The 27223-nt window shown below is 47.6% G+C and overlaps 1 protein-coding gene, 1 long non-coding RNA gene and 1 pseudogene across 4 annotated transcripts in view; 1 reads left to right on the forward strand and 2 right to left on the reverse strand.

The window, feature by feature from the left end:
* TM9SF4 (transmembrane 9 superfamily member 4) overlaps window positions 1–18145 on the forward strand; it is a 55777-nt gene extending 37632 nt beyond the window's left edge. Inside the window, 9 exon segments of one of the 3 annotated variants that reach the window (NM_001131492.1) lie at window positions 530–662; window positions 1516–1597; window positions 1694–1769; window positions 6019–6102; window positions 8704–8879; window positions 9369–9432; window positions 10909–11028; window positions 12175–12264; window positions 16180–18142. In NM_001131492.1, the coding sequence (NP_001124964.1) occupies window positions 530–662; window positions 1516–1597; window positions 1694–1769; window positions 6019–6102; window positions 8704–8879; window positions 9369–9432; window positions 10909–11028; window positions 12175–12264; window positions 16180–16329 (975 nt within the window). In that variant the 3' untranslated portion in view covers window positions 16330–18142. 3 annotated transcript variants of the gene reach the window in all.
* On the reverse strand, window positions 6696–14145 carry LOC129052201 (uncharacterized). The gene is made up of 3 exons (XR_008517096.2): window positions 12516–14145; window positions 10068–12327; window positions 6696–9067 (listed from the first exon to the last, which is right to left on the reverse strand). It is a non-coding gene; the product is annotated as an uncharacterized LOC129052201 (long non-coding RNA).
* Window positions 18146–20537: 2392 nt separating the features above from the next.
* Window positions 20538–26759, reverse strand: LOC129052202 (probable ribosome biogenesis protein RLP24; annotated as a pseudogene).
* Between the last annotated feature and the right edge of the window lie 464 nt (window positions 26760–27223).

The following is a 27223-nucleotide window of genomic DNA, read 5'->3' on the forward strand; positions in this document are numbered from 1 at the left end:
TACATAGAAGATTAAGGGAATTGTATCAAAACAGTTTTATTAAGTGGGAGTATCAAATCGTTTTATTTTTATATCTTTCTGTTTACATTTTTCTATAATAAACATGTATTACTTTTTGTTCATTTGAATTTCATGCTACATACCAAATTATTTTTACTTTTTTTATTACACAAGTAAGAATGCATATTTCTTTTATAATCAGAAAAAATAAATAAATTGACTCCAACTCTCACCACCCAAGAACTCTTAGAGTTGACATTTTAGGGAGTTGAGGTATTTACATTATTTTCCCACAAACAAGGTTTGTGGAATTTAAAGGGATTTACCTTTTACACAGCTACAGGCATCAGGTTTGTGGCCTCCTTTTCTTGTGACAGTTTCAGATAAGCACTTTCTCCTATCACTTACACTCCTGTGTCAGAGCAGCGCTGGTTGGCACCTGAGGGTGTCAGCTGTCACCTTGGGGGTGGTCCCTGCAAGAGCTGCCTCCATCTTCAACAACCAGCCTCACTCTGGCCCTTCGCTGCAGGAAGACACCATGGAGGAGTCTGGGTGGAAGCTGGTGCACGGCGACGTCTTCAGGCCCCCACAGTACCCCATGATCCTCAGCTCCCTGCTGGGCTCAGGCATTCAGCTGTTCTGTATGATCCTCATCGTCATCTGTGAGTGTGCCCAGTGGGACCGGGCATGGGGGCATGGCTTCCTCTTCAGGTGCCTCAAGGAGAGGAGGGTGGGCTTCCCTCCCTGGAGAAAGGGAACCAAGCTCCTGGCACCAAGTGGGCATGTCAGTATTTCTGGGCCAGACGCCGTCTGTCTCAGCAACAGCCCCAGCCCCAGCCCAGGACTGGTGATTCACCTCACAGCCGTTTACAGAGCCCACCATATCTCCTCCATCAATGAGGCAACACATCATTGCTGTGAGCTTGGCCTCCTTTTGTAGTCAGAGGCTAAGTGACCTGCCCAAAGTCAGTACCAGGATTAGGATTGAAATCAAATATTTTTTTCTTTAACAAAAACCCCACTAATAATATAGTAATTTTAGACAGCTTTGGAGTCAGTCTGCCTAGATTTACATCTCAGCCTCATGCCTCCAAGCTTTGTGACCTTGGACAGGCCACTTGACCTCTGTGAGCCTCAGTTTCCTTATCTGAGAAATAGGGAAAGTAATCACCCTGCAGAGATGGTAAGGTGCGTTCAGAGACCTGGCATTTGTGGTGCCCTCAGCCCAGCACCTGACTCACTGCAAGTGCTCTGTGGACTGGAAGCTGCGGTTGAGATTTGGCCAGCCAAGGCCCAGCAGCTGCTGCACCCCTCCGAACCCCAACTAAGACCCGGTCTTCCCCTGTAGAGGGTAGGGGACTATGCTGTTGAGAAGACAAGGGAGGGGGAGCCTCATTTGCCCAGAGTCCTCCTGTCAGCCTGTCCAAGGTGGGCCTGGGGCTGGGGCTGGGGCTAGGGGCCTGGGGATCAGCCACCCTGCCTTTCTCTGCCCTTCCTCCCTCCCTCCCTCCACAGTTGTAGCCATGCTTGGGATGCTGTCGCCCTCCAGCCGGGGAGCTCTCATGACCACAGCCTGCTTCCTCTTCATGTTCATGGGGTAGGTGTGTCTGAGTGGGCTCCCGGGGGCGGCAAAGGCCTCCTCCATGCCAGCTAATGGGTCCCTTTGGTGTGGATCCCTGCCATTTTCCCACAGGGTGTTTGGCGGATTTTCTGCTGGCCGTCTGTACCGCACTCTAAAAGGCCATCGGTGGAAGAAAGGAGCCTTCTGTGTGAGTGTCCTAAACCTTCTCTGTTGTTTGGTAGGAAGCAGAGAAGCTTCTTCCTGGGCTCCTCAGGAGGAGGTAGGCAGGTTCTGGTGGGGATTTTTGGGCCGGAAGCTGAGCAGCAGCAAGACATAGCAGGAGGAGCACAGGTCCAAGGGCAGGAATCCCAGGCTGTTACCCACAGGCTCAGCAGAACCTCCCAGGGCTTCCACTGCCCCATCTGTAAAATGAGGGATTTGAACTTAGGTCATTTTTAGCCGACATTGTCTGATGGCTCAAGCAAGAGAAGAAATAGGGGATTCAGAATAACAAGATTTAGAATAGCAGGGCAGCTGAGAGAACACCCTGCGTAAAGAGGGAATTGCCTGCCTAAGCCTGAAGAGGCCAGACCCAAGTTCCTGTCAGCGCGTTTTCCACACTGGTGCCTGCATTTCTCTTTGGTGAGGATTCCTGCCCTTCTCTGGCCTCCTGGAGGTAAGGAGAGTTCTTGGCAGCAGAAAAGAGCATAGAAACCAGAGGGGGTCTTGAGATTGACCTCACCTCCCAGGGAGCCCCGAGCCCCTTCTCCTAGAGCGAGTGAGTCTCTTAGAGGACTAGGAAGACTCTTGGGTGCCCACACTCAGAGAAGTCTCTGGGCCCGGGATTCTGAAACCATTCTCACCGCTGTCAAAAGCTCAAGGAGAGCTCAGGCTGTATCAGCTCTGGGTGCCACGCCTCTGGCACAAAGTAAGCCCTCGATAAAGAAAAGTTGTGACCGTGCCTATTTTGGAAGGATCAAAGAAAGCTTCCTGAATTGTTTTTTGTTTTTTTGTTGTTGTTGTTTGTTTTTGAGATGGAGTTTCGCTCTTGTTGCCCAGGCTGGAGTGCAATGGCGTGATCTCGGATCACTGCAACCTCCACCTCCTGGATTCAAGTTATTCTCCTGCCTCAGCCTCCCGAGTAGCTGGGATTACAGGCATGTGCCACCATGCCCGGCTAATTTTGTTTTTTTTTTTTTTTTTTTTTTTTAGACGGAGCCTCACTCTGTTGCCCAGGCTGGAGTGCAGTGGTGCAATCTCGGCTCACTGTAAGCTCTGCCTCCTGCGTTCACACTATTCTCCTGCCTCAGCCTCCCGAGTAGCTGGGACTACAGGCGCCCGCCACCACGCCCGGCTAATTTTTTCTTTTTTTTTTTTTTGTATTTTTAGTAGAGATGGAGTTTCACCTGTTAGCCAGGATGGTCTTGATCTCCTGACCTCGTGATCCACCCGCCTCAGCCTCCCAAAGTGCTGGGATTACAGGCGTGAGCCACCACGCCCAGCTAACTTCCTGAATTCTTGATGATTTGAGCATTTTTCTCTGGCCACCATATGCCAAGAGCCAGGGATCTAGAGAGGAGTAAAACTCACCACTCCCTCCTGGCAAGATTCTTCCCTGGAGAGGTCACCAGATACCCTCCAGGATTTCCCTCGATGGATCCCACATCAAACCCGGTCTTTTTCCCCCAAACCACCCCTTGCATCTAGTGAGCCCATCATTGATCCAGGCCCCCCAAGCCAGAAACCTGGAGCTGCCTATCCTCCTCCTTCCTCATGCCTCATTCCTTCTCAGACATCAAGTGCTAAGGATCTTCCTACCAAATGTTCTGTGAATGTTCCGTGAATTCCACCCCCCCCCACCCCCATCTCTGCATCTTCAAGGATTCAGACATCTTTGCCTCTCACTTGGCCCTCTGTGGTCTCCCTACAAGATTCTGACCCTTCCCTGGTGCCTTTCCACAGGGGATCATCTCTGACAGCCCGCAGCAGTGTGGGTGTACTCTCCTACAGCCTTGCCTGTGCCATCCCCTCTGCCTGGGCCACACCACCCTTTCTTCTCACCTGGCTGGTGTCACCTCATCCTTTAAGTCTTGGCTCCTGCATCAGTCCTCCAGAGGCTGCCGCTTCCCCCACCTCCTACCCCGAGCCTGGCAGAGCCCTCATGAGACATAAGTAGCACTTGGCAGAGCTAAGTAGGGGCAGTTGTGTTGTTCTCTACATAGGGGTCTGCCTTTCTCCCTGGAGCTTTTTTTCCTACCTAGCACAGTGCCCAGTGAGTAAATTTCAGCCAGGAAGGCAGATGAGGAATTCTGTGCTACACAACAGAGTCATGCAGGAACACAAAGGAAGGGAGGAAGTGACCTTTGAGCCAGGCCTTGAAGAGGAGGATTTCAGATGAAGGGATGCAGCCAGCAGTGGGGCCTAAGGTTCTGGAATGGCCTAGATCCCAGTCTGGCTCTGCATTGGTTGATAACTTTCAACAGCCCTCTGAGCTTCAGTTTCCCCATCTCTCCAATGAAGATAGCTAGGGTTAACTGCACATAAGGACTTTAGTATAGCGTTAGCCCTCAGGAAATGGATCCTCTGAGGTGATGATGACCTATGCAAAAAGACCCAGAGACAGGAATGTGCAGGAACAGTGACCAGTTGTTGGGTGCAGGGCTGTGAGCCAAAGATGAAACTGGCAATGGAGGTTTGAGCATCAGGTTCCAGAGGGCCTTCGTCATTGTGGTTAGTGACCCACCTGGATGCTCAGGCTGCCACAGCAGTCCCGGGCCTGGTGATCAGTGTGGCAAGAAGGTTCATGCCAGTTGTGGTGGCTTGCGCCTGTAATCCCAATCCTTTGAGAGGCCAAGGCAGGAGGATCACTTGAGCCCAGGAGTTTGAGATCAGCTTGGGCAACACAGTGAGACCCTGTCTCTACAAAAAATAAATTACTTGGATGTGGTGGCATGTGCCTGTAGTCCTCCTAATCAGGCAGGTGAGGTGGGAGGATCACTTGAGCTCAGGAGTTTGAGGCTGCAGTGAGCTATGATTGCACCACTGCACTACAGCCTGAGTGACAGAGTGAGACCCTGTCTCTGAAGAAAATAGAAGAAAAAGGCTCAACTGTAACTCTGGTGCATTGACTAGACTAGAATCCCTGTGCCTAGACCCCACCCAAGAGATTCTGACTGGCAAGAATACACTGCAGTAGGTCAGGAGGAGCATGGGCTCTGGGGTCAGACTGCCTGCGTTTATACCTCTGCTGCACCAGGAGGCTGGGTGACGTGGAGGTGGTGGGGGTGTCTTTAACATCGCCAGGCCTCTGTGTCCTCATTAAAAGGAATAATGGTAGACTTTCCTTCCAGACTTGCAGTGAGGATTAGGTGAGACAAGGTACATAGGAACCCAGCATCTGCCACCCCTAAGACTCAGAGCTTCACCATCCTTCTAGGCAGTTTGGGTTGGGGCCCAGACATACATGTTTTGTTAAAGTTGTTTTTTAGGGTTTTTGTGTGTGTGTGAGACAGAGTCTCACTCTATTACCCAGGCTGGAGTGCAGTGGCACGACTCGGCTCACTGCAACCTCTGCCTCCCGGCTCAAGCAATCCATCTGTTTCAGCCTCCCAAGTAGCTGGGACCACAGGTGCGTACTACCATGCCTGGCTAATTTTTTGTAAAGACAGGGTTTCACCATGTTGCCCAGGCTGGTCTCAAACACCTGAGCTCAAGCGATTCTGGAAGTAATTTCCTCCCCCCGCCAAAAAAAAAGAAATTTACATATATATATATAGGGTAGTTAACGTGTTCTTTTTTTCTTTCTTTTTTTTTTTTTTTTTTTTTTTTGAGACGGAGTCTCACTCTGTCGCGCAGGCTGGAGTGCAGTGGCGCGATCTCTGCTCACCGCAACCTTTGCCTCCCAGGTTCAAGCAATTCTCCAACCTCAGCCTCCCAAGTAGCTGAGACTACAGGCGTGAGCCACCACACCCGGCTATTTGTATTTTTAGTAAAGACAGAGTTTCGCCACGTGGGCCGGGCTGGTCTCAAACTCCTGACCTCAGGTGATCCACCCACCTCGGCCTCCCAAAGTGCTGGGATTGCAGGCATGAGCCACCGCGCCTGGCCAGAGTAGTTACTGTGTTCCCATTGATGAGAGTACATCAGAGAACAGGGTAGACACACTCCTCCCAAGGAGCTCACAGTCTTTTGGGGATAGGCGGATATTGATCAGGTAGCCAAAATATGTAATTACGAACTGGGATGAGAGCAAGAAGGGGCAGTATTAGGGACCTGAGAGGGCATAGAACAGAGTCCTGCTCAGTCTGAGGGTCAGGGAATACTTTCTGGAAGGAATGATGCTTGAGCTGAGTCTGAAAGACAAGGAGGGCTTAAGAGCTTCTGGTCTGGGGGCCCCACCGGGACAGGTTGGGGAGCTCCCTGGATGCTGCTCCTCAACCCGGACCCTCTTGCTCCAGACGGCAACTCTGTACCCTGGTGTGGTTTTTGGCATCTGCTTCGTGTTGAATTGCTTCATTTGGGGAAAGCACTCATCAGGAGCGGTAAGTGCCTCCCCTACCCTTCCAGTCCCTCCCCAGCAAGTGAGGACCAGTTGCACTCAGCCCTACTCCCAAAAGCCACTTCCTGCCATTCCCTTCCCTTTTCTGAGTCCCCAGAGTTATGTTCCCAGCCATGAGGGCAGAGGGCCAGCTGGGGTTTCCCCAGCCCTGCCCTTGGTGTGTCATGCCCTGGCCCTGGCCTTCCTGTGAGATCTTTCAGTCAACTGGCCTAAGCCCACTTCTCTAAAGGGAGGTTTCCACAGTCCAGCAGCCAACTGGGGAATTTCCTTTGTCTTAACCAAGAGTGAGCTGCCCAGTGTGAGTTTATTAAGTCATTATCCCAAAGCAAGCCTGTCCTCCTCAGTGTCCCTGCCCCTCAGCACCAGCCCCTGCAGGTGGAGGAGAGAGGAAAGGAAGGATCAGGTTGTATTACCCTTAGAGTTGGGAATCCTGCCAGCCCCAGTCCAGTGTGTTACTAGCAGCTGTCCAAGACTCACTGAGGAGGATTTTGAACTCAGTTGTGGGGAGGGGGGATGGGGTCTTGGTCAATTAGCAGGACTGCAGTTGAGATGGGGCAGGCATTTTGCTATCCTAGCCTTAGCACGTAGAGCCGTCTGCCCTCCACCTGGGGGTGGCGGTAAAGGTCCTTGCATGAGGCTTCACGTCCAGGCATACAGAGGAGGGGTTTCTTTCCCAGCAACTTAGGAAGCCACCCTCAAGACACAGTCATGCCCTTCCTCTCACTTCACCTTTTTTATACCTGTGTTCCTTCTCCCTTTGAGCATTTTCCTCCCAGTTACCAGCTGCTCATTATAAACATTCATTGTAGAAATTTTGGAAAGTACAGAGAAGTTAAAGAAGAAATTTAAAATAACCCCAAATCTGCTCACCCAGAGATAAATACAATGTAGGTCTTTAATATATGTTGTCTTTTTTCCTTTTTATAGATATACTTACAAAAGAATTACATAATTTAAAATATATAAAATAACAGCATTTATATGATGCTTGCTTTGTAGTAATACTGTTCTAAACACTTTATATATATATTTACTTTTATGTAATTCTTGTAAAAACTTAGTGTAGAGAAGAGGATAAAGAAAATGAAAAATCAGTTCTAATCCCCCATATCCCATCTAAGGAAGTATTGTTAGCTCTTTGGTATATGCCTTTCCAGGCACAAATATAAATAGATACAGTTGTCCCTTGGTATCCATAGGGGATTGGTTCCAGGACCCCTGAAGATACCAAAATTCAAGGATGCTCGAGTCCCATATATAAAGTGACATAGTGTTTACCTACACACATCCTGTATATTCTAACTCTTCTCTAGATTACTTAAAATGCCTAATACAATGTAAATGCTATGTAAATAGTTGTTACACTGTATTGTTTTTTAATTTGTATTTTATTGTTGTATTTTTTGTTTGTTTTGAGACAGGGTCTCACTCTGTTGCTCAGGCTGGAGTGCAGTGCTGTGGTCTCAGCTCACTGCAACCTCTGCCTACCAGGCTCAAGCAATCCTCCCACCTCAGCCCCACTGAGTAGCTGGGACTACAGGTGCCACCACCACACTCGGCTATTTAAAAAAAAAAAACTGTAGAGATGCAATCTCACTGTGTTGCCTAGGCTGGTCTCAAACTCCTGGGCTCAAGTGATCTGCCCACCTAGGCCTCCCAAAGTGCTGGGATTGCAGGCGTGAGCCACTGTACCCAGCTTATTTTATTGTATTTTTTTTTTCCTGGACATTTTCTTTTTTTTTTTTTTGAGACAAAGTCTCACTCTCTCACTCTGTCACCCAGGCTGGAGTGGAGTGGTGAAGTCTCAGTTCACTGCAACCTCCACCTCCCGGGTTCAAGCGATTCTCCTGCCTCAGCCTCCCAAGGAACTGGGATTACAGGTGCCCCCCACAGTGCCCAGCTAATTTCTTTTTGTAATTTTAGTAGAGACTGGGTTTCACCATGTTGGCCAGGCTGATCTTGAACTCCCGACCTCAAGTGATCTGCCCACCTCAGCCTCCCAAACTGCTGGGATTACAGGCATGAGCCACTGCTCCTGGCCTTCCTGAACATTTCCTGTTTGCAGTTGATTAAATCCACAGATGCAGAACCCATGGATACAGAGGACCGACTATGTTGTGTTTTTATGAAAATGGAATCCTTCTATACACATAGTTTATAGCCTCCTTTTTACACTTAATAGTATATCATGTAGTTTTATTCTGACAAGATTGGGAGCACTTTGTACAGTGTTGTTTTTTCCCTTCTTTTCTTCACATAATGTGCCACATGTAATCTCTTCATTCTGACCTCTTCATCTCCTCTTCACGTTCTCAGTCCCTTCCTTCCTGTTCCTCCCCTACTTCCTCCCTGGATGGCGAGCTTCTCTGGGATGCTGAGGTGCCTTCTTCACTGGGAGTCCAGATCAGGGCTGGGGTCAGCCCCAAGAGATTCTGGCCAGGAGCCCTGTGGCGGGGGCAGGGAGCGTGCTTCTGCTGCACAAGTCGCCTCTCCTTCTGTGGAGCCCAGAAGGTCCCCTCCCCTTGCGCAGCCCCCATCCTGGGCATCAGGGCCTCGTGGGGGCCTCATGGCACCATGTCCACAGGTGCCCTTTCCCACCATGGTGGCTCTGCTGTGCATGTGGTTCGGGATCTCCCTGCCCCTCGTCTACTTGGGCTACTACTTCGGCTTCCGAAAGCAGCCATATGACAACCCCGTGCGCACCAACCAGATTCCCCGGCAGATCCCCGAGCAGCGGTGGTACATGAACCGATTTGTGGGGTGAGTCCTCCAGCAGAGGCAAGAGCAGGGGGACGTGGAAGAGGGTACACTCCCCCCACCGCCGCCGCCACCAGAAGGGTGCGGCAACCAGAGTTCCTGCTGCTTCAGCCGGCTCTAATAGAGTTTATGAAAGCTTAGCTTCACTCCAAGATCAAGGTGACCAGGTTGTAGGCAGACTTGGTGTCGTCCTAGAAACCAGGACAAGGAAGGGGAAGGATGGAAGGGTATGGTGAGATGGGTTAAGACCATCACTTGGACCTTGGGCAAGTCACCCCACCTTTCTGCACCCCAGTTTCCCATCTATAAAATGAGGAGACTAATGCCCACCCTGCCTACCTCTCAAGAGATTATAATAGTACAGAAATATGCCAGAAGAATTAGCACCACCACACTCGTGTAGGCGCTCTCTCTTCATGCTAGCTTGGGAGGGAGCTTGGGGCTTTCTGGTGGCCTGGTCTCTAACAGTGTCAACCTCTTGTTCTGCGGCAGCATCCTCATGGCTGGGATCTTGCCCTTCGGCGCCATGTTCATCGAGCTCTTCTTCATCTTCAGTGTGAGTACTGGTGCCTCCCCCACCCCTCCACCCATGCTAGCTGGGTCTCTCCCACTCCACTCAGGTGCTCTGCTGCCTACTGCCTGAGAAAGTTCAGATGGGCCACTTCACCTCTCGGAGCCACATTCTTCACCCTGAAATTGGATAACAGCCTTCCCTCTCAGGGCAGCATTGAAAGTTAAATGAGGCTGGGCGCGGTGGCTCACACCTGTAATTTCAGCACTTTGGGAGGCCGAGGCGGGTGGATCACAAGGTCAGGAGTTTGAGACCAGCCTGTCCAATATGGTGAAACCCTGTCTCTACTAGAAAATACAAAAATTAGCCGGGCATGGTGGCACACGCCTGTAGTCCCAGCTACACGGGAGGCTGAGGCAGGAGAATCACTTGAACCCAGGAGGTGGAGGTTGCAGTGAGCCAAGATTGCACCACTGCACTCCAGCCTGGGCGACAGAGTGAGACTCCATCTAAAAAAAAAAAAAAAATTCAAATGAGATATGTGGTGTGTGGGGAGCCTGGTGTGTGGAAAAGGGGACTTGGTAAATAGAAGCTGCCTCAGTGATACTTCAGTCGTTCCCCACCATGACTAATAGCATCGTTGCACCTGGTTTCATTTCTGGGTCCTTGCACATCTTTACCTCTCTGTGTTACTCACAGCTCCTGGGAGGGTGGACAGAATGATTCCTGCTTGTCAGGGTCATTGTGAAGTTGGAATAAGTCATTGTAAAAATGCTTGACTTCAGGAAATGCTGTTGTAGTGGTGATGATGACTCCTCCCAAAGAGTGCCAAGATGAAAGTTGGTAGGAAGGCCCTTCAGAGCCATGTAAGTGTGGCTGACCCAGCTCGGGGCCCAGCACAGATGGTACCTTGTACCAACTCAGTACCGGACATGTATCTGCTATTCCAGAGTAGTGGCCCAGCCCCTCCCTGCTGAGACCACCTCACCCACACAGGTTTGCCTGGGAGAAGGGTCAGAGGAGGTGTTGGCTGTCCATGCTACCAAAGCCCGTGCGTACTTCCCAGGGAGGCCCCCTCTGTTTCATCTGTGTAACTCTGGGCCAGTCACCAGCTTCTCTGATCCTTGACTTTCTTAGCTGTACCAGGCCAAGCTTTCATAGACACATACATGTAGCAATTGTATATGAGCCATGTGGCACAAGGCCTAGCGCTTGGTAAGCTGCTCGAGTGGTGGTGGCTGCTCTATAATTTTGATTTGGATAAGAATCATTATTTTCTACAAGCTGCTGAGTTCAGGCTGGGGTCCACCCAGAGCAGGTCAGTCAAGCCCTGGCCCCTCCCTAAGGACAGTGTGGCTCACCCCCTGCTCTGGGGAAGCGAGGTCAGAACCACATGCCAGGCCTACGGGCCCTGATGGTGTCATGATGATGTGTCCACTCCTGCCCTTGTGACAGGTTGGTGTGCCAGGGGAAGGGGAGCAGGGTGGGCAAGCCAGCTGAAGCCCCGCTGTGTGTCTGCAGGCTATCTGGGAGAATCAGTTCTATTACCTCTTTGGCTTCCTGTTCCTTGTTTTCATCATCCTGGTGGTATCCTGTTCACAAATCAGCATCGTCATGGTGTACTTCCAGCTATGTGCAGAGGTGAGGAGAGCAGGGCCAGGAGGCGGGGGAGGGAGAACTGGATCCAGCATTGAACGGGTTGGTGAGGCTCTGCGGAGAGGCTGGGTCTGGGCTCTTCATGTGGCCCCTGCTTCTGGCTCTGAGCTCTTGGGCCAGTACATTGCTGTGCCTCTCCCAGCCTCCGTGTATTCAGCTGTACCCTGGGCCCTAATGAGATACCTTCCACCTTAGTTGTGTGGGGTACTCACCACAGCTAGATGAAAGGACAGTAGATTTGCCAGTGCCAGGTCCACTCCAGTAGTAGTTTCTTCAACAGGCCGATGCACACTAGGTGGCCTGCCCTCCCTCTGGGAACTAGCCATTGGCAGAGTGGGTGAAGCCAGGGTTTGGGATGAACAGTCTGGGCTGGGACCCTGGCTCCTCCATGAGTAGCTCTGGGTCTTGGGCGGGTTGCTTAACTTCATGCCATCCGTTCCTCCTCCACATGACGGGGTGAGTGAGAGGACCTAACTTGGACAGCTGCTCTCAGGATTAAATGAGTGGATTCATCTAGAGCACTTAGAATGGTGCTTGCCAGTCAGGTGCGGTAGTTCACGCCTGTAATCCCAGCACTTTGAGAGGCCGAGGCAGGCGGATCACAAGGTCAGAAGATCGAGACCATCCTGGCTAACATGGTGAAACCCCATCGCTACTAAAAATACAAAAAGTTAGCCGGGTGTGGTGGCACATGCCTGTAGTCCCAGCTACTTGGGAGGCCGAGGCAGGAGAATTGCTTGAACCCAGGAGGCGGAGGTTGCAGTGAGCCGAGATCGCACCACTGCACTCCATCCTGGGTGACAGAGTGAGACTCTGTCTCAAAAAAAAAAAAAAGAATGGTGCCTGCCACATGCTAAGCATTTGCTCGAGAAATGTTAATTACTTTTTTGTTGTTGATTTTTTTTTAAAGAGATATAAACAGTAAAGTTCACCCTTCTTTGTCCACAGTTCTATGGTTTTTAGAAATGCATACAGTTCTGGAACCACCATCACAGTCAAGCTGTGAAACATTTCCATCACCCCATATGTTACTGCTCTTACCAGAGTCTTCAGCCCCTCAAGCAACTGTGAAATTGGTAGGAAGGGGTTCTGCCCCAGGACAACACTGACCTTCCTTTGTTTCCTCCTCAGGATTACCGCTGGTGGTGGAGAAATTTCCTAGTCTCCGGGGGCTCTGCATTCTACGTCCTGGTTTATGCCATCTTTTATTTCGTTAACAAGGTACTGCCCTCCTTGAGAAGGTCCTCTTAGTCCTCATAGGGTAGGAAGGTCAGGAGGAGGATGCTGAGAGAAAAACCCAAGCGCCTGAATCTTCCTTTTCCACCCAGAATGGGGAGGACCAAAGCCACCTAGAACTGTTCCTGCTCTAGAAGATAGATCTTTTTAGGAAAGAAAGAATCTGTATCCTGTATGTTTGGGAGACAAAGGCCATCAGGACACGTGACAATGTGAATAATGCTTTTAAAACTTACGAGGTATAGCCATAGCCAAAGCAGGACTTGAAAGCAATATGTCACCTGCAGTGCTCTTCACAGGAAATAAGAGGGACTAATAACATCTTGAGAAAAAGAAAAGAGTAACATGAAAGAAGAAAAGTAGAAAGGAGTTAATAAAGGTAAAAGCACAAAATGCTGAAATAGTCTAAATAGTAGAACCCAAATTTAGGGCTGCAGGTATCCTGTCTCTGCAGGTGTCCTCTCTTCACGCAAGTACTGTTCAATCCTGCAGAGTAAGGAGAGGATGGGAAAGTTTTTCACAGGCACCTCGGAGCCCTCCTTGCTCTGTGACCTCACATAGGTAGTGTGGCCCAATAATAAGAGGGAGCCAGGCTTACCTGACTAGGGCAACTCACAGAGCTCATTGTCCCCAGAGAGAGATGTGGGCAAGAATACAGATGTCCCCACAACAGTTTTACTAGATTCATGCATGATACACAAACCAGATGAGCCATTGAGAGGAATTTGGAGGAGCCCTGTTGGGCCCCTCACCTCCAAAACTAATACTCAAGACTTCCTCTGACCTGCTGTACTTTGGGTCTCCAGAGCCCAGAAGCAAGCAGTCCTCTGCGGCAGCCACGCATATTTGCAAAATAGAGTTGTAGGTCAGTTGATCGAAGCTGGGAATGCCGTTTTCCCAAAAACAAGTTGGAAAAGACTGGAAGGATCATTTAGTGTAGTGCTGCACCCCTACCTCCAGTCTGGTGACTGTGCCCCTCTTCTCTAACAGTCTCAACAGATGATTCTCTAGCTCAGGGGTCAGCAAACTGCAGCCCCCATGGGCCAGCAGGCCTGTTTCTATAAATTTTTATTGGAACACAGCCATGGTCATTCATTAACATATCTGTCCATGGCTGCTTTCACACTACAATGGCAGAGTTGAGTAGTTGCGACAGGGACCATATGGCCTGCAGAAACTAAAATTTTCACAATCTGGCCCTCTAAGTAAAAGATTGCAGACCCCTGCTCTACTACATCCAGCAACAGAGAAGACACTCCCTCCTAACACTCCCATTCTTTCTGGACAGCTCCTGTCATTATCAAGGTCTTGATTCACACTGCAGTCTCCCTTGCTGTGACTTCCATCTTTAGACCTTAGTCTTAATTCTGGGATCATCTAGAACAAATCTAATCTTCCTCCTCTATAGCCCATATTAATCAGAACTCTCATAAGTGGCAAGTGACTAAAACTCTATTCAAAGTAGCTTAAGCAAAAAAAAGGAAAATAGCTTAAGCAAAAAAAAGGAAAATAGCTTAAACAAAAAGAATGTATTTGCTGATATAACTGGAAAGACTAAGAAATTGGAGTTCTAGCCTCAACCATGCTTAGATCCAGAGTCTCAAAAATACCAGGGCTCAATCCCAGCACTTCAGGAGGCCGAGGAGGGTGGATCACGAGGTCAAAAGATCGAGTCCATCCTGGCCAACATGGTGAAACCCTGTCTCTACTGAGATACAAAACATTAGCCGGGTGTGGTGGTACATGCCTATAGTCCCAGCTACTCAGGAGGCTGAGGCAGGAGAATCGCTTGAACCCTGGAGGCAGAGGTTGCAGTGAGCCAAGATCGTGCCACTGCACTCTAGCCTGGGTGACAGAGCAAGACTCCATCTCAAAAAAAAAAATATATATATATATATATATGTATGTATGTATGTATACATACATACCAGGGCTCTGTGCCCACGCCTTAGCCCTGTGTATCTTTTTTTGGCCTCAGTCTGCAGGCAAGATCTTTTCACAAAGTAGAAAGATGGCCAGTGGCAGCCCTAGAGTCTACTCTTTCCAGCTTTGCAGCCCTAGAGCTAAAAGACTGTCTTCGTCTACCATGATACATCATCCAGTGAAGACTCGCTGCTCTGCTCGGGTGGCATGCCCAGTGCTCACTGTTTTCCAGGTCCAATAGCATCACATATTCAGACAGACTGACTTAGGTCTTGTGCTAGGAATTTTTTTTTTTTTTTTTTTTTTTTTTTTGAGATGGAGACTCACTCTGTTGCCCAGGCTGGAGTGCACTGGTGTGATCTTGCTCACTGCAGCCTCCGCCTCCTGAGTTCCAGTGATTCTCCTGCCTCTACCTCCTGAGTAGCTGGGGTTACAGGTGCACACCACCACTCCCGGCTAGTTTTGTGTTTTTAGCAGAGACAGGGTTTCTCCATGTTGGCCAGGCTGGTCTTGAACTCCTGACCTCATGTGATCCGTCTGCCTCAGCCTCCCAAAGTGCTGGGATTACAGGCATGAGCCACCGCACCCGGCCTATTTTGTGCTAGGATTGATGGCCCCAACAGGACCAGATGTTTTGAGTGTTCCTCAAAACATCTGGAAGATGGAAGACAAGGAACACGGTTAAACAAAAATAGAGATCACATCACAGCCTCTTGTCCTTCCTCCCTTCTGCTCCAGTCTTGCTCTGCTCAAAAAATCTCTTCCTCCAGCCCCAGTGCCTTATGTATAAAATGAGGAACTTTCTGGCTCTGCCTCTTTGCCTCGTTCCTTGCCTCCTTTTACCACGGTTCTGCTCCTTGTCCCTCCCTCCCCCCTCCCCCCACCTGCAGCCACAAGAATGCAAATAAGAAGAGATGGAGGCTGGGTGCATATGGTTCACACCTATAATCCCAGTGCTTTCAGAGGTGGGAGGATAACTTAAGGCCAAGTGTCTGAGACCAGCCTGGGCAATAGAGCAAGACCCCATCGCTAGAAAAAATAAAAATTAGCTGGGTGTGGTGGCACACACCTATAGTCTGAGCTACTTGGGAGGCTGAGGCAGGAGGATCCCTTGAGCCCAGGAGGGTGAGGCTGTAGTGAGCTGTGATCATGCCACTGTGCTCTAGTCTGGGTAATAGAGGGAGACCCTGTCCCTTTAAAGAAAAGGGGTTAGGGGAGCATTGCGGGGCTGAGCCTGAAAACATGGCCTTCACCCCATAGGCTTAGGACAGGGCTTCAAATGGTGGCCTATTTTGTTTTCTTTGTTTCTTTACTGTTTTCTTCTGGGCTGCTGGCATTCTGTGACCATGTGTCTGCCTGTGAGTCCTGGGACAGGCCCTCCTCAGGCCCTGGGCATATCTTGATACCAAGGTTCCACATTAGTTCCCTTTGTAAATAACACAGATCCCCAGCATCTCTGCCCAGCCTCTAAACTCTACCCCAGTTAAAAAGGAGTCCAAAATGCTCCAAGATCAAAATCTCTGTGAGATGCTAACAAAAGTGACAAGCATCCTGGGGAAGACAGGAATGAATGGAGGCTGAGGTGGGCTGATGGGGCTCCTGGTCCTGAAGCTGGGCATCCTGGACACCCCTCCCCTCCCCCGCCCACTCCGACTGCTGCTCCAGCCATGCAGGAGTGTTGCCATACTGATCTAGAGACTGGGGGGGACCAGGAAGGGCAGAGCTGTGGCCATTCCTCCTGTGGCATTCTGGGCCTGGCCCCTGAGGCTATGAGCATTAGGGCAATACACAGGCCTGGTCCAGATGAAGCAGAGCTGTGCCCATGAGCCCTGCCTGCCGCTTGCCGCCCACTGGAGCACGCCCCTTCCCCTGGCCAGGCCTCAGTTTCCCCATGAGATCAGTGAGGGTGGGGCCCCAGTTCGCCATGCAGCCTGGCACTAAGCACGCACCCTGTCTTCTTTCTGTTCGCGGCCGCAGCTGGACATCGTGGAGTTCATCCCCTCTCTCCTCTACTTTGGCTACACAGCCCTCATGGTCTTGTCCTTCTGGCTGCTCACGGGTACCATCGGCTTCTATGCAGCCTACATGTTTGTTCGCAAGATCTATGCTGCCGTGAAGATAGACTGATTGGAGTGGACCACGGCCAGGCCCGCTCCGTCCTCGGACAGGAAGCCACCCTGCGTGGGGGACTGCAGGCACGCAAAATAAAATAACTCTTGCTCGTTTGGAATGTAACTCCTGGCACAGTGTTCCTGGATCCTGGGGCTGCGTGGGGGGCGGGAGGGCCTGTAGATAATCTTGCATTTTTCTTCATCTTATTCCAGTTCTGTGGGGGATGAGTTTTTTTGTGGGTTGCTTTTTCTTCAGTGCTGAGAAAGTTCCCTCCAACAGGAACTCTCTGACCTGTTTATTCAGGTGTATTTCTGGTTTGGATTTTTTTTTCCTTCTTTGTTTTAACAAATGGATCCAGGATGGATAAATCCACCGAGATAAGGGTTTTGGTCACTGTCTCCACCTCAGTTCCTCAGGGTTGTTGGCCACCCTACGACTAACTGGAAGAGGACACGCCAGAGCTTCAGTGAGGTTTCCGAGCCTCTCCCTGCCCATCCTCAGCACTGAGGCCGCGACAAAGCACAGCTCCAGCCCGGACAGCACCCTCAGTGCCAGCCAGACTCTGCCAGACCTCTGTTTCCCTCTTCTCCCCAGCCTCCTCCAGGGCTGCCCAAGGCAGGGTTTCCAGCCAGGCCTCGGGGTCATCTTTTCACCAGGAGCAAACCCAAGTCTTAGTTGCTACAAGAAAATTCCTTGGAAGTACTGGGGGCCAGGTTCCCCAGACAGCAGGAATTGCCCCTGTTCAGAGCAGCCGGAGTTTGCTGGACCAACAAGGAGGAAGAGAAGAGACTTGCAGTGAACTGTTTTTGTGCCAAGAAACCCTGGACCTGGGGCCAAGTATTTCCCAAGCCAAACATCCACTTGTCTGTGTCTGGGAAGGGATGGCCAAGGCCGCTAGGGTCCTTACCCCTCAGGATCACTCCCTGGCCCTTTCCTCAAGAGGTACCACTCTCCAAGGTGTGCTGGCAGTGGACCCTGCCCAACTTCAGGCAGGATAGAGAGGCCCAGAGATCACAGATCCCCTCCTGTAAGTGGCCGGGCATTCTCTCCCTGCCCTCTCTGGCCTCCGGGGTCATACTCACTTCTTTAGCCAGCCCCATCCCCTCCACCCCACACCTGAGTTCTTGCCTCCTCCTTTTGGGGACACCCAAAACACTGCTTGTGAGAAGGAAGATGGAAGGTAAGTTCTGTCGTTCTTTCCCCAATCCCCAGGAATGGACAAGAAGCCAACTTAGAAAGAAGGGTCTCACGTGGCTGGCCTGGCTCCTCCGTAGACCCCTGTTCTTCTCAACCTCTGCCCACCCGTGCATGTCATCACAAACATTTGCTCTTAAGTTACAAGAGATCAGATCCACCCAGGGATTAGGGTTCAAGTAGCAGCTGCTAACCCTTGCACCAGCCCTTGTGGGACTCCCAACACAAGACAAAGCTCAGGATGCTGGTGATGCTAGGAAGATGTCCCTCCCCTCACTGCCCCACATTTTCCCAGTGGCCGTACCAGCCTCACCCATCAAACCAGTGAATTTCTCAATCTTGCCTCACAGTGACTGCAGCGCCAAGCAGCATCCACCAAGCATCAGCTTGGAGAAAAGGGAACCCAAGCAGTAGAGAGCGATATTGGAGTCTTTTGTTCATTCAAATCTTAGATTTTTTTTTTTTTTCCCTAAGAGATTCTCTTTTTAGGGGGAATGGGAAATGGACACCTCATAAAGGGTTCAAAGATCATCAGTTTTTCTGACTTTTTAAATCATCTTCATTATTATTTTTAATTAAAAAAATGCCTGTATGCCTTTTTTTGGTCCAACTGTAAATAAATATACCATTGTCCTACTGTTTTGTCTTGAATCTCATGCAGGGGTTGGAGGTCTGAGGTGAGACACCTTCCCCGAGTGTGTTGAGTTGCATAGTTTCCCCCGAAACTCATTCTCGTGTCACACTTCTCCAGAGCTCAAGCCACTGCTGTTCCCTGCCTTGTACAAGTCCATTGCCTAGCCCCTCCGTACTAAATTGCAGTCATTTGCTCTTCTGATCCCACAAGCAGGAAATGGCAATCAAGTGTGTTTTGGTAGCAGTGAGATCTGGTTTTGGATTCCCAGCTTCAGTGTTTTACTGTCAGCTCATCTCACTCTACGAAACCCAGTTCTTCAATTGCAAGCAACAGAAACATCGGTCAGACTGGTTTTAGCCCAAAAATGAATTGATTGGTTCTTAAGTCATCAAAGATTTTGTTTATTTTGCTTCAGGTCTGGCTGGATCCAGGGGCTCAAAGGATAGCCTTAGGGCTCTTTCCCCTTTTCCACTGTGCTCCTCTCCGGCGTCACTCTGTCCTGTTATCCCCAGTCTTCCTCCTGATGGGTGAGGCAGGGAGGGCAGGATGCCAGTCACTCCAGACTTACATGATCCACCTGGGTATGCCAGGGGGCTGGGGTAAGGGAAGATGTCCCTCGCCACTTCAGTTTATTCAATATAGAGAAATTTCAGGAAACATTTCTGATTGGCCCAGCTTGGATTATTATTTGAACATCTTGCACCAATCACTATATCCAGGAGGATGGAGTATGATTTGGGGCTACTTTCCCTGAAGGTGTTGGATACTGTGAATTTCAGCCCCACCAGAATTACTTAGAATGGTTGCTGAGGAAAGAACCATTTCCCATGGTAAGGGATGCGAAACAGACCAAAACAGTGGCCTGTTATCCCCCCGCCCCGCCCAACCCCAAACCCAAGCCTCAGTTCCTCATTTGCAATGGGAAACGTGCTTGTTACTATTTATGGAGTACTTCCCGTGTTCTGATGTTCCAAACACTTTCCATGGGTTAGCCCATTTAATCTTGGATATGATACAAGATAACAACGTGCCCCTGAGGCAGGTTCTGTTATTAGCCCCCTTTTACAGAGGTGGTCACTGAGGCACCAAGCAGTTGCTGGGGCAGGATGGGGGGTGATGTCCCATGATGGGTGGAGTAGTGTTCACCTGGGACAGCCAGACTTCTGAATCTGTCCTTCCAACCTCTCTAGCCGCCTTTTTAAAGGGCTGTGTGTGTGTGTGTAAAATTATATGTAATTGATGTAAAATGAACTGCACAGTTTGATAAGTCTTGATACATACACCCATGAAATTATCACCACAATCTCAATAGTGAGCATACCCAGGTTTCCTCATGCCCTTCTTTATAATCCTGCCCTCTAGCCTCGCACCATCATGCTTGTCCCCTCCAAACCTCATGTGGAAATTTGATCCCCAGTGTTGGAGGTGGAGCCTAATGGGAAGTGTTTGGGTCATGGGAGCAGATTCCTCATGAATAGATTTGTGCACTGAGGGAGGTGGGAGCAGAGGAGGTGAGTGAGTTCTCTCTTAGCTCCTAAGAAAGCTGGTTGTTAAAAAGAGCCTGGCACCTCCCTGCAACCCCCACTTCTTCTTTCCCCATGTAATCTCTGCACATGCCAGCTCTCCACCTTCCACCATGAGCAGAAGGAACTCACCAGAAGCAAATGCCCAATCTTGAACTTTCCAGCCATCAGAATCATGAGCCAGACTGGGCACAGTGGCTCAGGCCTGTAAGCCCAACACTCTGGGAGGCTGAAACAGGAGGATCACTTGAGGCCAGGAGAAAGTCAGCCTGGGCAACAAAGCAAGACCTCATCTCTAAAAACAAATTCTAAAAACTTTTTAAAAACTCGTGAGCTGGCCAAGTGCGGTGGCTCATGCCGGTAATCCCAGCACTTTGGGAGGCCGAGGCGGGCAGATTACCTGAGGTCAGGAGTTCGAGACCAGCCTGTACAACATGGTAAAACCCTGCCTCTACTAAAAATACAAAAATTAGCCAGGCGTGGTAGCCCATGCATGTAATCCTAGCTACTCAGGAGGCTGAGCCCAGGAGACGGAGGTTGCAGTGAGCCGAGATTGTGCCACTGCACTCCAGCCTAGCCAACAGAGCAAGACTCTCAAAAGAAAAAAAAAAAAAAACTCATGAGCCAAGTAAACCTTTTTTCTTTATAAATTACCCAGCCTCAAGTATTCCTTATAGCAACACAAAACAGACTAAGACACCATCCCCAATAAGCCACTGATCTTTCTTTCTGTCACTATAGATTAATTTGCATCTCCCAGAGCTTTATATAAGGAGAATCATACATTATATATTACGCTATATATGTATACATATATACATATATATATATATATATATATATTTTTTTTTTTTTTTGAGACAGAGCCTCACTCTGTCACCCAGGCTGGAGTGCAGTGGCGCAATCTCAGCTCACTGCAAGCTCCATCCTCCGGGTTCATGCCATTCTCCTGCCTCAGCCTCCCCAGTAGCTGGGACTACAGGTGCCCGCCACCACGCCTAGCTAATTTTTGCATTTTTAGTAGAGACAGGGTTTCACCATGTTGGCCAGGCTGGTCTCAAACTCCCGACCTCAGGTGATCTGCCTGCCTCAGCCTCCTAAAGTGCTGGGATTACAGGTGTGAGCCACCATGCCCAACCTGTCTGACTTTTTCATTCAGCATACTTAGTGATTCATCTATTTTCTTATGTGTAACTATAGTCCATTTCTTTTTTATTCCATTGTATGGTATTTGGTGATCCACTCATCTGTTGATGGACATTTGGGTTGTTTCAGTTTGGGCTATTACAAATACAGTTCCTATGAGCAAGTGAAGCAGTCAAATGGCTATATCATATGGTAGATGTATGGTTTGGGGTTTTTGTTTTTCTGTTTTTGTTTTTTTTTTTACTTTTAAAATGGTTTTATTTTATGTGCAAATAATGAACAGATGTTGTACCCATAAATTCTACTCTCCAAAAACAATTAGGAGAGTCTTAAAAGAAAACCACATAATAAATTTTTAAAGGCACTGGGATTCCTCTGCTCTAGGTCATTGCTAGGCTAGAAAAATAAAGTTTATTCTACCAGGAATCACAAGTTAGAACTGAGTATTCTCCAAAGTGGAAATTCTAGAGTGTAAGGTCATTCCAGGCAAAGATTATTTAGTCCTCATACCCAACATTCACAACTCCCTATCAGAAGGGTTAAACCAGGTCAAAACAGTCCAGCATAATTAGGCTTCATCAAACAATGCCATTATGCTCTTCTAAGATGCAAATAAACCAAAACAGGAAATACTAAAATCATAATAATACTTGATGCTGTCATACAAATTGTTAGTTCCTTGCTGTATCCCCCCTTCTATAACATTAATAAAGGGAATATCTTACTGCAAAGAATATTTTATTTTATACATCACTAGCCATGAATTTTTGCCATTAGTTATTATACAAATGCTGCCTAATGCCATTAGCCAAATGGCATAACCATTTTATGTCCACCATTCACTTCTATAGTTATAAGTAGAATTTTCATGATTTACATATGTACATCAATCAGTGAGGATTTAACACTGAGATACAATCTAACATCTGTAATATCTGATGTTTTAAAGTAGACAGCAATGTAGGAAAGATATATTTTAATCACTTTTCATTTAAGTGACCTTATGTAAAACATAAACCAATAGTTTAGCAGTTCCAAGTCTCCAAAGGACATTTTCAAATGTATGTAAAGAAATGGTTACAGATTTTTAAGAAGCATCTTCCATGTCCACATCCTGTTGTAATCTCTGTGCCATTTTCTCTTCCAGCTGCTTCCCTTTGCCTACAAGAGGGGCTCGGAAAGATGGATGTTTTTCTTGACTTCTTTGATGTCCTGAACTTCTCTGCGTAGGCCTTTATGTTTCTTCGGTCTGTTCATTATAAATTTAGCTTGGCATTTCTGTTTGATCTCTTCAACTCTCTTCATTGCATCAATAGTTTTATTCCATAGCTCTCACTGGTATTTGATAAGTTCATTTCTATGTTTTTCCAATTCAAATGAATTATCCACTGTAAGCCCTTTACCAGCTGTTTTCCAGAATGCTTTGGTCCGCCTATCTTTGTGAGGATTGTGCTTCTTTTTAAAGTTTTTATGGCATTTAGATTTACAAAATCTGAACACCTTGCAATCATTGCGGACAGACATCATGCCATGGCCAGGGTAGATGAGCCCCGAACAGAAATAACACTTCTTGAGACACATGTTGAACCCACGTGGGTCCCCACCGACCAAACACCAGGCTTGAGAGGAAGTCAGGTGTATGTTTAACCTAAACTACCACACTCTTTTCTAAGGTGGTGTATCATTTTATGTTACCATCAGCAGTATACAAGAGTGCCAGTTCCTTTACATCCTAATAACACTTGGTATGGTTAATATTTTTAATTTTAGCCATTCTTACAGGTATATAACATCTTGTGATTTTAATTTCTATTTCCCTAATGACATGTTGCACATCTTTTCATGTGCTTATTTGTTATTGCTGGTGACAAATATATCTTCTTTGGTGAAGTAGATGTTCAAATTTGTGTTCATTTGTATTGGTTTTGGAGTTATTGTCAAGTTTTGAGAGTTATTTATGTATTCTGCAGACAAGTCCTTTATCGCATAAATGCTTTGCAAAGATTTTCTCTTAGTCTGTGTATGGCTTGTGTTTTCATTGAAAACTATGTCTTTTGAAGAGCACAGGTTTTTTATTTTGATGAAGTCCAATTTATAAACAATTAAATAATTTGTTTAGGTAAGCAATTTAATTTGTTCTTTTTGAATTTTTGGTTTGTTTGGTTTTTGAAACAGAGGTTTCACTATGTTGCCCAGGCTGGTCTCAAACTCCCGGGCTCAAGCGATCCTCTGGCCTCAGCCTCCTGGGTAGCTGGGATTACAGACACATGTCACCATGCCCAGCTCCTTTTATGGATTTTGCTTTTTGGTGTTAGACATCTTTGCTTAACTCAAGGTCACAGTGAATTTCTCCTGGGTTTTCTTTTTTTCTTTTTTGTTGTGGCAGAGTCTTGCTCTGTCACACAGGCTGGAGCGCAGTGGCATGATCATAGCTCACTGCAATCATGATCAAGGATCAAGTGATCCTCCCATCTCAGCCTCCCAAATAGCTGGAACCACATGGTGAATTTTTTTTTTTCTATTTTTGTAGAGACAGTGTCTCACCTTGTTGCCCGGGCTGATCTCAAATCCCTGGGCTCAAGCAATCCTTTTGCCTCAGCCTCCCAAGTAGCTGGGATTATAGGCTCGAGCCAAAATGCACCTGGCTCGAATGTCTGTCTTTATTTTTATTTATTTATTTGAGACAGGATCTCACTCTGTCACTCAGGCTGGAGTGCAGTGGCAGTGGCATAATCACAGCTCACTGCTGCCTTGACCTCCTGGGCTCAAACAGTCCTCCCCCCTCAGCCTCCCAGGTAGCTGGGACTATAGGCATGCACTGCCATGCCCAGCTAGTTATTTTTTGTCGAGACAGGTCTCCCTATGTTGCCCAGGCTGGTCTCAAACTTCTGGGCTGGAGCAGTCCTCCTGCCTTGGCCTCCCAAATTGCTGGAATTACAGGAATGAGCCTCTGTGCCCAGCTGTGGAGTTGATATCTTAACAATATTAAGTCTTCCAACCCATGAACAAATTATACCTCTCAATTTAGGTCATCTTTAATTTCTCTCAGCAGTGTTTTGTATCTTCAGCGTCTAGGTCTTTCACTTCTTTTGTCAGATTTATTCCTCAGTGTTTCATATTTTTGATGCTATTGTAAATGGTAATTTTTTATTTTTATTTTTTGAGACAGGGTTTCGCTCTTGCTGCCCAGGCTGGAGTGCAATGGTGTGATCTCGGCTCACTGCAACCTCCGCTTCCCGGGTTCAAGCGATTCTCCTGCCTCAGCTGGGATTACAGGCATGCGCCACCACGCCTGGCTAATTTTGTATTTTTAGTAGAGACGTGGTTTCTCCATGTTGCTCAAGCTGGTCTTGAACTCCCAACCTCAGGTGATCTGCCTGCCTCGGCCTCCCAAAGTGCTGGGATTACAGGCATGAGCCACTACGCCTGGTGTAAATGGTAAGTTTTTAAATTTTTATTTATTTATTTAGAGATGGAGTCTTGGTCTGTCACCCAGTCTGGAGTGTAGGGGCGGGATCTTGGCTCACTGCAACCTCTGCCTCCTGGGTTCAAGCAATTCTCGTGCCTCAGCCTCCCAAGCAGCTGGGACCACAGGTGCATGCCACCACGCCCGGCTAATTTTTACATTTTTCAGTAGAGATGAGATTTCGCCATGTTAGCCAGGCTGGTCTCAAACTCCTGACCTCAAGTGATCTGCCTGCCTCAACTTCCAAAAGTGCTGGGATTACAGGTGTGAGTCACTGTGCCTGGCCTGTAAATGGTATGTTTTTATTTCTGATTTTTCATTGCTAGTGTTGTACAGAAATAACAGTTGATTTTTAAAATACTGATCTTATACCCTAAAACCTTGCTAACTTATTAGTTCTAGTAGCTTTTTTAGATCTCACTGGATTTTCTTCATAGATGATCATGTTGTCTGTGAATAAAGACAGTTTTACTTCTTTCTTTCCAATCTGGATGCCTTTCATTTCTGTTTCTTGCCTGATTGCACTGGCTACAATATCCAGTACAATACCTGAATGGTGAAAGTAGACATACCTGTCTTTATTTTTTGGGTTTTTTTGTTTATTTGTTTGTTTTTTGAGAGAGAGTCTCTCTCTGTAGCCCAGGCTGGAGTGCAGTGGTGTGATCTCGGCTCACTGCAAGCTCCGCCTGCTGGGTTCAAGTGATTCTCCTGCCTCAGCCTCCCGAGTAGCTGGGATTATAGGTGCCTGCCACTGGACTTGGCTAATTTTTGTATTTTTAGTAGAGACAGGGTTTTGCCATGTTGGCCAGGCTGGTCTCGAACTCCTGACCTCAGGTGATCCACCTGCTGATTCAGCCTCCCAAAGTGTGGGATTACAGGCATAAGCCACCACACCCAGCCTATCCCTGTCTTTAATTTGCTCTTTTCTAGTGTTTTAAAGTGGAAGCTAGGGCATTTATTTGAGGGCTTTCTTTTCTAATGTAGGTGTTTAGTGCTATAAACTTCTTTTAAAGTCTCACTGTAATGGCATCCCAGAAATTCTGCTGTGTTGTGTTTTCATTGTCATTCCATTCAAAATACTTTCTAATTTTCATTTGATTTCTTTTTTTGAGTCACGTGTTATTTAGAAGTGTGTTATTTAGTTCCCAAATATTGGGGGATTTTTTTCAAGGATCCTTAGGTTACTTATTCTAATTTCTAATTCTATTGTGGGCAGAGACTTTGTATGACTTGGGTCCTTTTGACTTTATTGAGACTTGTTTTATGGCTCAAAATATGGTCTATCTTGATAAAGGTTCACGCACAATTGAAAAGAATGGTATTCTGTGTTCTTGGGTACAGGTTCTATCAGTCAGGTCAAGTTGATTAATAGTGGTGTTCAAGTATATGATATCTTTACTGATTTTCTGCCTGCTTATTCTATCAATGATTAAGAAATGGGTACTAAAATCTCTGGCTGTAATTATAGATTTTTATATTTCTCTTTGCAGTTCTATTTTTTGCCATAGGTATTTTGTTAGGTACATACTATCTTTTGGATTAATTTATCCCTAGTGATTTATGTAATTTATCTATTTTGTCACATATTGATTTAGCCAATCCCACTTGTTTCTTACTGTTAGCATGGTGTATCTTTTCCATCCTGTTACTTTTAACCTATTTCCATTTGTATAGTTAAACTGTGTTTCTTATAGGCAGCATATAGTTTGGTCTTTCTTTCTTTTTTCCAATCATACAATCTCTGCTTTTTACTGGTATGTTTAGACCACTTAATTTTTTTTTTTTTTGAGACAGAGTCTCGTTCTGTAGCTCAGGCTGGAGTGCAGTGGCGCGACCTCGACTCACTGCAACCTCCACCTCCCGGGTTCTGGTTCAAGCAATTCTGCCTCAGCCTCCTGTGTAGCTGGGATTACAGGCATGCACCACCATGCCCAGCTATTTTTGTATTTTTAGTAGAAATGGGGTTTCACCATGTTGGCCAGGCTGGTCTTGAACTCCTGACCTCGTGATCTGCCCGCCTCGGCCTCCCAAAGTGCTGGGATTACAGGCGTTAGCCACTGCGCCCGGTCATCCACTTATATTTAATGTGATTATTGATTTGTCTAGGTTGAAGTCTACAATCTTGCTGTTTGATTCCTATTTGTCCCATTATTGTTTCCTTTTTCTTCCTCTTTTGTCTTTTTTGGATAAATCAAGTATGCTTTGTGATCCCATTGTAATCTCTTCCATTTGCTATTTGCTATAACTTTTTTTTTTTTTTTTTTTGAGACAGAGTCTCACTCTGTCACCCAGGCTGGAGTGCAGTGGCATGATCTCGGCTCATTGCAACCTCTGCTCTACGGGTTCAAGCGATTCTCCTGCCTCAGCCTCCTGAGCAGCTAGGATTACAGGCGTGCACCACCAGGCCCGGCTAATTTTTCTATTTTTAGTAGAGACAGGGTTTCACCATCTTGGCCAGGCTGGTCTTAAACTTCTGACCTCGTGATCCACCCACCTCAGCCTCCCAAAGTGCTGGGATTACAGGCATGAGCCACCGTGCCCAGCCCTAACTTTTTGTTTTGTTACTTTAGCATTTGCTTTAGGGTTTATAGTATATAACTTTAACTTATCATAATCTACCTTCAAGTGATATTATACCACTTCACATATAGTATAAGAACCTCTGCCAGGCGCGGTGGCTCAAGCCTGTAATCCCAGCACTTTGGGAAGCCAAGGTGGGCAGATCACCAGGTCAGGAGTTCGAGACCAGCCTGGCCAATATGGTGAAACCCCGTTTCTACTAAAAATACAAAAATTAGCCAGGTGTAGTGGCAGGTGCCAGTAGTCCCAGCTACTCGGGAAGCTGAGGCAGAAGAATTGTTTGAAGCAGGGAGGCGGAGGTTGCAGTGAGCCAAGATCACACCATTGCACTCCAGCCTGGGCGCAGTGGTACCATTTTCCATCGTC

The sequence above is a fragment of the Pongo abelii genome, chromosome 21 (genome assembly GCF_028885655.2).
Source record: "Pongo abelii isolate AG06213 chromosome 21, NHGRI_mPonAbe1-v2.0_pri, whole genome shotgun sequence".
Taxonomy (NCBI): domain Eukaryota; kingdom Metazoa; phylum Chordata; class Mammalia; order Primates; family Hominidae; genus Pongo; species Pongo abelii.